Source organism: Borostomias antarcticus (genome assembly GCF_949987555.1).
Source record: "Borostomias antarcticus genome assembly, chromosome: 2".
Classification (NCBI taxonomy): domain Eukaryota; kingdom Metazoa; phylum Chordata; class Actinopteri; order Stomiiformes; family Stomiidae; genus Borostomias; species Borostomias antarcticus.
In genome coordinates, this window is record NC_140235.1 from 30,798,329 (window position 1) to 30,808,640 (window position 10,312).

A 10,312-nucleotide genomic window follows, 5' to 3' on the forward strand; every position below is an offset into this window, starting at 1 on the left:
CGAGGGCGACGAGTCCGGCTACAAGTGGGAGATCGTCCAGCTCCTGTCCTGATGCGGTTAAGAAAAACCTGCAACTCAGCGCTCTCAAGACAGTGGAGATCATTGTAGACTTTAGAAAGAAACCAGCCCCCAACTGTTGACTCCTTCTGCTTCCTGGGCAACACCATCTCCTGGGACCTCGAGCTGAACATCAACTCCCTCACCAAAAAAGCACATCAGAGAATGTGCTTCTTGAGGCAGCTGAGGAAATTCAACTTCAAAAGGCAACGATGGTACTCTTCTACACCTCGATAACCTCTCGAGTCCATCCTCACCTCCTCCATCCCCATCTGGTTCTCCACCACAACAGATAAAGACCAGGGCAGACTGCAGCGCATCATCTGCTCTGCTGAGAGGGTGATCGTCTGTAGACTGCCCTCCCTACAGGACCTGCACGCCTCCAGGACCCTAAAACGGGCCAGAAAGATTGTGGCCGACCCCTCCCATCCGGGTCAAGGTCCCTTTGACCCACTCCCCTCTGGCAGGAGACAGCGGTCGGTCCATAGGGACCCTATGTCCTCACGCCCACCCCCCCCCCCCCACGGACTCTATACTCTTTGCACCACTTGCACACGACCTGTGACGCACATTTCCGCTGCGCACAGGATTGTGGGTCAGAATAGCCAGAAAAGCCTGCTGGCTTGCATACTGCAAAATACGACTGGATGTTTTAGGACATCCTGGTATTTTTGCCATACTGCATGTGGCATACTATGTATTGGGACATACTACATCCTGTTTTGGCATACTATATAGTAGGGTAGTATGCGATTCGGAACGCAGCCCGGGACCATCAGTACAGGCTCCCCAGAAGGCTGTGTTCTTTCTCCTCTACTCTTCTCCCTGAACACGAACAGCTGCACCTCCAGCCACCAGTCTGTCACGCTCCTGAAGTTTGCGGACGACAACATCTCTCTTTGGACTCATCTCCGAGGGCGACGAGTCCGGCTACAAGTGGGAGATCGTCCAGCTCCTGTCCTGATGCGGTTAAGAAAAACCTGCAACTCAGCGCTCTCAAGACAGTGGAGATCATTGTAGACTTTAGAAAGAAACCAGCCCCCAACTGTTGACTCCTTCTGCTTCCTGGGCAACACCATCTCCTGGGACCTCGAGCTGAACATCAACTCCCTCACCAAAAAAGCACATCAGAGAATGTGCTTCTTGAGGCAGCTGAGGAAATTCAACTTCAAAAGGCAACGATGGTACTCTTCTACACCTCGATAACCTCTCGAGTCCATCCTCACCTCCTCCATCCCCATCTGGTTCTCCACCACAACAGATAAAGACCAGGGCAGACTGCAGCGCATCATCTGCTCTGCTGAGAGGGTGATCGTCTGTAGACTGCCCTCCCTACAGGACCTGCACGCCTCCAGGACCCTAAAACGGGCCAGAAAGATTGTGGCCGACCCCTCCCATCCGGGTCAAGGTCCCTTTGACCCACTCCCCTCTGGCAGGAGACAGCGGTCGGTCCATAGGGACCCTATGTCCTCACGCCCACCCCCCCCCCCCCACGGACTCTATACTCTTTGCACCACTTGCACACGACCTGTGATTGTACCACATATCTCAACGGCACACACATTGTATATAAAACATCGCTCATCTATCACACTACACCCTGCACACACTGGACCTACACTGACCACACTCCATTCATAGTTTGCATTTGTCCCTTTCTTTTTATTGGTTAAATTGTATTTTGTATTGGTACTGTATTTTGTATTTGCACTGTTCTTTGTATTGCATTTGCACTGTCATGTCTTTGTGTCCTGTCCTGCACCCTGTCCTATGTCGTCTTCATCAGTGTACCATTACCCTAGTCAAATTCCTAGTATGTGTGAACCATATACATAACCAATAAATTGATATTGAATCTTGAATCTTAAAGGGAAACCTCTGTAAGAGCTGATACTGTTCTCCCGTGGAGGGGGGCAGCTGGGCTTATGTTGTTTTAAAAGGGGCTTAAATGTGGTTATTGTGCAGCCACCAGGCACTGACGCGATACTGTAGGCAGACAAAAATACCCAAAGGGAACGAGGAAGAGAGATATAATCACTATAGCAACATAATGTATCAAGCTGTGTATGGAACCCAAAATGATGAAGACAGTGTTGTACTGTCTGCACTATGCAAAGTCATATGTGTAACCATGAGGTTTTGCCTGAACTGTACAGTATGTAATAATACAACTACTGTGTAATGTGTGAAATATGGTGTGTTGAGTGCACACAAACCACAGCCATTATGCACTTCATGCTTTTGATTTGCATTTCAGAGTTTCCAGAACTCATGACAGCATTATTTGCTCTATGTAAATTAAAACTTAAATTTTCATAATACTTACAATGCGAGCACCATTTTAGAACTTAACAAGATGAAAGCAACAGTGATGTTCTCCCTCCCTTCTGCTTCTTCCCTGTTTTTCACATGCGATTGTGCAACAGGGGAATTTTCAAGGGACTTTTCCCTGAAGAGTAAAATACGTTTAAAAAATAAACGCTGGCCACATTTCAGAAATTAACTGCTATTGATTGCCTCAGCCTGTCTGTCTTCCAAGGGTTATTTGTCTCTAAGGAATACGGATGAGACTCGTACTGCCATCTTCTTGGGCACACAGCAGTATGTACAAGATGTGGGTTTTTTTTATGTGCAAAACAATGAAAAAGACAGTCAGCATTTTAGAGGAAGGATCTATACATATTACCACACAATGGATCCAATATCGTCTTCCTATTAAAGTGCTCCGTATGTCTGTTGACATAGAGTACAGCTGTTGAATTGAAGTATGGGACATTTGTGACATTTGTGACAAGGTGACTAGAAAGCAAAGCTATCAGAACAACAATTTCACCATTGAATATCTCTTCTTTTTATTTCCACGCACAAATATTAAGACATTACACAATTGGCACTCCTCCAATGACACGTTACAAAATCAATAGGTGAAGATCCAGACATTCTTCAATTGCACATGTACCGAGCAACATTGTAAACAGCAACGCAGATGCACCGAACGGACAGCTAGCCCAGATGCTCATTTGACGGGCGAGTCCAGGATCTCCTGGTAATCCTGCCGCACCGCCCGCCTCACCCTGTAGATCTTGACCCCCGTCAGGGCGAACACGCTGACCATGATGACCAGACCTCCCAGGACGTCGTAGACCGTGGGAACCATACGCAGCACGATGAGCTGGAGGAGCATGGCCACCACGATCTCCAGGTGCTGCACGGTGCTGACCAGCGCCGGGTGGAAGCGGTTCAGGGCGTAGTAGACCCCCAGGAACGCCACGGTGGAGCAGATGCAGATGCCCATCAGGTACCCCCAGGTTTCCCCGTCCAAGGGGATGATCGGCTCCTGCATGACGAACATGGTGGACGCCCCCCACACCGTCCCCGTCCAGCCGAAGGTGAACAGCGCCGTCCACATGCTGACGCGCTCCTTGATGGCCCGGTAGACGATCATGGAGAGGGCGGCGGTGAGGCCGGCCATCACGGTCATGGTGTAGCCGAAGGCCTCCTTCCAGAAACCCAGCTTGGACTTCTCCTCGTCGGCCACGTTGGGGATCATGACCAGGCACAGGCCGAAGACGCTGCCCACCACGGTCACCACGTCGGTGTAGCCCAGCCTCTCGTCCAGCAGCAGGAAGGCCAGCACGGCGCTGAAGACCGTGGTGGAGGCGCGCCACATGAGGGTGCCGTTGCTGGGCGGCACGATGGCGAAGGAGGTGTAGGCGCAGGTGATGGAGATGACGTTGCACACCCCGTAGAAGAAGAGACGCAGACGGTAGCCCTTGGGGCCAAAAGGGGCTTCCTGGTAGTAGAAGACCACCAGGATGGACATCACTTGGATCACGGAGCGGATGAAGATAAGCTCCAGGGAGGGCACTTTGGAACGGTCGGCCGCCAGCCGGGTGATCAGCGCCACGCACCCGTGGGCCACCGCCGCGCCGAACAGGGCCATCCAGGTCACCTTGGAGGCCAGGACCGAGGCCTCGCCGAAACTAGCCAGCTGACCCCCCACCCCCTTGTCCCTCGACTCCCCCGGCTGTTTGGGTCGGGCCTCCATGGTCCCGAAAAAAGTCCTTCCACGGCCAGTGTCCGACACCAGTCTCTTACCGGGGCTCTCTTCTGCGAAGGAGCCGAAGTCCTCAAAAGAGGGGGCGTCATCGTACCCCTCCTCGCTAGGCTGGGGGAAGTGAGAGGCGTACTTTACCGTGACGGTATTGGGGTGGATCTTCACCTTCTTTTTGGATCCATATTGCAGTTTGGACGGGGATAAATCCATGTCTCCACAGATTAAGAGCTATCTGCAAAATGAGATAGAAATTGAAGTGAGGAATGGTTGCAAATCGAATAGCTAGTGATTTTACAGAGCTTCCAGCAAAATTACAAGATTTCAACCGAAATGATGCAAATAATGAAGAGTATACTGTCAAACACAGCCATGACAGCATACAAACAGTAAGTGAAATACATTTTCAAAATCATATTGTTAGAGCAAAAATAAAGGGGAAAAATCATATAGTTTAAGTACAGTATAGTAGCCCTCTGGTTTGTTTTTTGCTTACTCAAGATAGAGGTTTGCCCAACCTCGGCTAAAATACTTACATAATTCAGAATTTGCTGCCTCAGTGATCTCTTTCTGTCTCTCTTGCCCTCTCTGTCTCTATCCTTCTCACTCACTCACTCTCTCTCTCCCTCCCTCCCTCCCTCCCTCCCTCTCTATCTTACACACACACACACACACACACACACACACACACACACACACAGACACACACACACACACACACACACACACACAGACATCCAGTCACACATACTTTTCCCTGCACACCTTCTCAGTTCTCTCACCCTCTCACCCTCATGGGTTGTGCTGTCTCTATATATATCCAGCGCTGCACAGATAAGCCAGCCAGCAGACACAGTGAGCTTGATTCAGTCTGATGGCTGATATAATTATGTAAGAGGGAACCACAGAGTGAAAATGCTTGGGGGATGTGTCCCACTTTTCAGTCCGACAGAGAAGCCATATCTTTAAAGTATTTACAAAACCTAAACATGGAGATGGGTTAGGTATGCAAATCACTTTTCATATCTTGTGCTTAATTCGATTTCTACCAGTTACATGTCAATAATGAGATTAGAAAATGAGTGAAATTGGGTAGCGCCAGATAGATGTGTGCTCCTTATGATTAGTAATATGTAGGGGGCGGGGTCCCTTTGAAAGAAAGGTACTATGGAATTGATTGGAATATACTGAGGGTGGCAATTTGGAGAACACCTCACACGCATATTTCACAGTATGCTGTCTCCCAACCTAAGGTGGTGGACCAGACCCAGCCAAGCTGGAGACTGTCAACACCGGAAAAAAAAAAAAACCCACAAGGGGGCAGAAACGTGTTCCCATTCTCTCTCTCTCTCTCTCTCTCTCTCTCTCTCTCTCTATTTCTCTCTCTCTCTTTCTCTCTCTCTCTCTCTCTCTCTATTTCTCTCTATTTCTCTCTATTTCTCTCTCTCTCTCTCTCTCTCTCTCTATTTCTCTCTCTATTTCTCTCTCTCTCTCTCTCTCTCTCTTTAATTACTGACATACATTACTCTCTCTCTCTCTCTTTAATTACTAGCATACATTACAATATATGTGACTATGTTAGCCTGCATATTGTATTTCAGTCTCATATCTGCTCCATTCAAAGGGATAGGGTTTAAATCTTGAATGTGTTGTGAGACAGATAATCCTAAAAATCGAATTCGAAAAATCGAATTAGATTTATGAGAGAGAGAAATCACATTTGTTTATGCCTGCGGTCTTTCATACAAACCACTTTGTATTTCTCAAATTATATTTACTTAAAATAATCGAAGACATAATAACCTATCAAACGAGAAAATGTAACTTCTATCGAAATAATGGTTTGGATATTTGAAGACATGACTTTAAATGCGATATGAAATAATATATCTTGTTAATTTTGCCCACCACAAAGCTTAAGTCAATAGGTTTCGGAACAGGTAAGCTATCATTTTCATAGACGAGGTCTCAATACGAGCAAAATCCCAGCGCCCGGCTGTTTTAATTATCTAGAGCAATAATTAAAGCAAACATTTCTTCACACATACCTTTTATCTTGAAATAAGTTCCTATCGATGTCAAATCAATATTTGTGTCATGAATGATAATGTTCCTTGATTTCTTGGTCTTTTTATTTGGTAAATTGCGTTTGCCATCTCTCCATCCTCCCCCTCGAAGTGAGCGCGTCTCCCAGAGGCAAGGTGTGCGTTCGCACGAGATGTTCTCCACGCCTCCGCGCGTTGATGTTGAGTGCGTTGGTAACGGTTGACGAGTGGACGCAAGCAAGCTTCGGTTAGTCACAGGGGCCACCCTCCCCGCCCACACCCCCTCCCCCCCAAACCCTGAAATCAATATATTGTTTCTGGTCAGGAAATGGGGAGAGGGCGTACGCTGCTCATCATCATCATCATCATCATCATCATCATCATCATCACAGTCGTCGTCATGATTAGCCACCACCACCAAATAATTTATCAACAATAAGCTGGTACTATCATTGCTCAATGTATGAAAAAACAATTCAGCCCAGTGAACTGTAGCATAGGCTATGTCAAATATATGAGTCCCCAGTTCCAACATTGATATAATGTATAAAACCAGGCCAGGTATAGCCTGGCTTATGTGCGTGGCTGGCTTGTTTCTGTTCAGGACTGGTAGGACAGAAGCTAGTCATGCCACTGAAATAGCTGTGAATTGAAATGACATTAAATAATGTCTGATAAATTAAGATCAAATCAAATCAAACTTTATTTATATAGTGCATTTCATACACACAGGCAACACAATGCGCTTTACAGAGAGCAATGGGAGGGTGGGCATAGGTCCCACCCCTACATATTCCAGAGGTGATATTGAAGATAGGTCTTGTCGCCTGGACACATCACTTCCAATGCTTCCAATGCTAATCCAGCACAATAAGAGCGGGATAGCCAGTCAGCTCATGAGCTCACAACAACTAGCAGCACCTTCCATAACATTAATGGTAGCGGTCAGTGGCTAAAGCAGTTACACTGATGATTTCTGTAACATTAGCTATTTTGTTGCAATTGTTCTGTTGTTGCAAATCAATTCTGTTTCTGGACAAAGGTAAGGGATAAACCCAGATAACACAAGGCTAGCGGACCTACAGCGGGTCCATGATGGACAACTTGGCTCCCGCTATTGCTCCACCACCATTCCACCGGTAGTTTATTGTCTATATCCTAGGGCCATTGGCCCTAGGCTTATGGATTAATATTGCTAAATTACTCTGAAATTTTATTTGGGTAACCCTTCATTTCATAGGCCCCCAATTACTAAACATTTACCTGGTAAATACATGCAAAGTATAGCCTATATATAATGGGTAATTATTGAGACACCTACACTGTAGGTATAATTTCAAAACAGGAGTATTTCAAATGTTCAATTACTGCACATAAATTCAATAACTGACATAGCACCACCAGATAACCACATTTTTACATAGCTTCTATAACATCCAGTAACAAAAAAATCTTCCCACTGGGGTTTGAACCCCTGACCTTCCACATAGGAGTCAGACACTTTATCCACTACACTACCGAGGACCTAGAAAGTATATGCTGTCATAGTGTTTGTAGCGTGTTCTAGGGTATCAATAGTCTAATATATCAATCTCAGTCTGTATCAATCTCAGTCTGAAGGAGGAGGTCTTGACTCAATCAAATGACCTAAGATAATGTGATGACGCTCGGACATGATCAAAAATTAATAATATTTATTGAAGTTATACTAATCAATTATCAAAATAATATTATAACACAATTCAAAAATAGATGGAAAAGCACGTGGCAATATGAAAACAGCAGAAATGAAAAGAATGATGTCATAGATTATCACAGCCTATCCTAAATCCCCTAAGCTTAAACAACACTTGGCATAACACCACATCAAAGAGACTGCTGGATGCAACCTTACGCGTGTTGGGGAAGTGCGTTGTCCTGAGGTGTTGTCTGGCTCGACGAAGGGAAGAGGCACGTGACTGATGGTTGCTCGGTTCGATGCAGGGGAAGCGTGCCTGCGCTCCCATTGAAACAGTGATGGTAGTGTTGCGCGAACGTTGATGTTTGTGGAGGTTAAAGTTCAGTTTCAGAGTTCAAAAGCTGCAAATGTCTCATTCAAAACCTCTGCTCTCGCCAGAGGTGGATCGTTTGAAGAGTTTGTGGAAATTCCTAAGACCCTGTGTCGACTACAGAGATCCTAGCTAGAAGTTCAGCATTCCACGGATACAGGCTGATTTCACCAACCAGGCACAAGCTTGGATCCAGGGTCACGTGTTACTTGGAGGAACACGAGGATCCTGGCAGTTGAGAAACTGCAGAGGTTTCTTACAAGAGAGTACACGAGAGAATGACTTCCTGTCTGATCTCTATTTAAGTAGAGAGGAGATGATGTGTGTCCTGTTTGCATAGACAGGCACCGATTGGTGACTTGATCACCCAGAGTGACCCCCGCTCCCGTCATAAAAGTGGAGGAGCTCAAATTATCTTAGGGGTCTGGAATCATCAAATATCCCTGTTATGGTTTCAACGTGATATTACATTTCCCATCATGCATAATCAACTGATTCATGATTTTAGCTCCAGAGTGATATCAAACATGGTTAGGTGGACTTAGCAGCATAGAATCAGTTATTTATAACAAACAGTAACACCTGGTTACAAATACAATGCATCAACGCAATAACTTTATTCCCAGGGCTTATTCTTGTGGTGTTTGCATCACATGGTTGGGATAAAGCAATTTCAATGTATTAAAGAAACAAGGCAAAGCATACCATTCCTTTGTCTCATGGTTGTGAGTCTACTGTTGAGTGGTCTGCATTGGAATGTGGCATGCCTGGATCTATTGTTGCAGGGGATGGGGAGAACAAGGTGTGATAGATCTGAGGGTCCTTATCAGGATCAACCAACCAATCCAACATTCCAACATGAGATGGTCTCACAATGTGGTCTGTAGAACTGCCTGTCATGTCCACACTCCACTACAGTTTTTATTTTAGTGTGCTGGGACCACTGCCTCTTGTGGTGGCAACATAGAAGTGCAGGTCAACAATGGGATGGAGGGAAAGAGGGATTGACAACCCGGCATTTGCTATCTATAGTGCATTGCCACGCACAAAAAAGGGGCAGAGAGGAGAGGAAGAAAGGTTGTGGCTGAAGTTAAAAATCAAACAGGCGTGTGCTCAACCAGGAAACAAATCCATGACCTTCTTCATGGGAGTCAGGCGCTTTATTCACTACACTACCGAGGAACTTGAAATTGCGGGATGTCATAGTGTTTTTATTTTGGTGTGCTGGGACCAGGGCCGTTGCTAAGAATTCTGGGCCCCCTTAAAGAATATTGGTGTGGGCCCCTATCCCTCCAACTTTTCGTCACCACTTTTTTCAACCCCTTTTTATTTTATTTTATTTTTTATTTTTTATTATGTATCATTTTGTATTTATTTTTCTGTTTCTCTATGTTCTTTTTCAAATTAACCTCTCCATAGATACTGGGTATAATTATATACATAAATTATGCATTGTGTATTATCTGTGTTTGGACTGTCCCTGTCTGTAGCAGTTTCATGACTGGAACTCTGAGCCTCTTCACTCCCTTCACTCTCTGTTTCTGACTGGCTAGGACCTGGCTCTGTAAACAGTAAGAACAGAACAGTGTCTTCTTAAGACTTGGGAATAAATCTATGTAGCACTGGATAGAGTTTTCAGGAAGCTGGCTAAGCGGCTGTTGATTGGCTAATAAACGCCTGTCTTATTTCAAGAGCAAATACCCTCTCTAAACTAAAATAAAAAATAAACTGAACAAATCAGCATTTAAACTGAAATCAACTGTATATGAATTTCTATGAATTAACACCACTATTTATTTAATTATTAACCATTAATTTATTTATGTAATGTAACTGTTTCATATGTAGGCTATCTTAACCTGGATTACATCTACATGTTGCTATTCAGTACATTAGTTCAGTAATAAGTTTAACTAGCCAACCAGTGTCTACCTCACTCACTCACCATCTAAAGCATCTTCTGGGGGCTGGAGGTGGGTGTCTAGGTCAGACGAGGCCACAGCTGATTCTGTGAGTAGCAGGACATAAAGGTTTTTCAAAGAAATCAACTCTATATGAATTTCTATTAATTAACTTAACACTATTTATTTATTTATTGGCCATGAATT

The 10,312-nt window shown here is 45.2% G+C and overlaps 1 protein-coding gene across 1 annotated transcript; it reads right to left on the reverse strand.

Annotated features, from left to right (window-relative positions):
• Positions 1-3,073: 3,073 nt before the first annotated feature.
• slc35g2b (solute carrier family 35 member G2b) lies at positions 3,074-4,324 on the reverse strand (the record flags this gene model as incomplete). The annotated part of the gene is made up of 1 exon (XM_084450432.1): positions 3,074-4,324. The coding sequence occupies one exon, from the start codon at positions 4,322-4,324 to the stop codon at positions 3,074-3,076; it is 1,251 nt and encodes a 416-aa protein (XP_084306558.1).
• Positions 4,325-10,312: the final 5,988 nt, after the last annotated feature.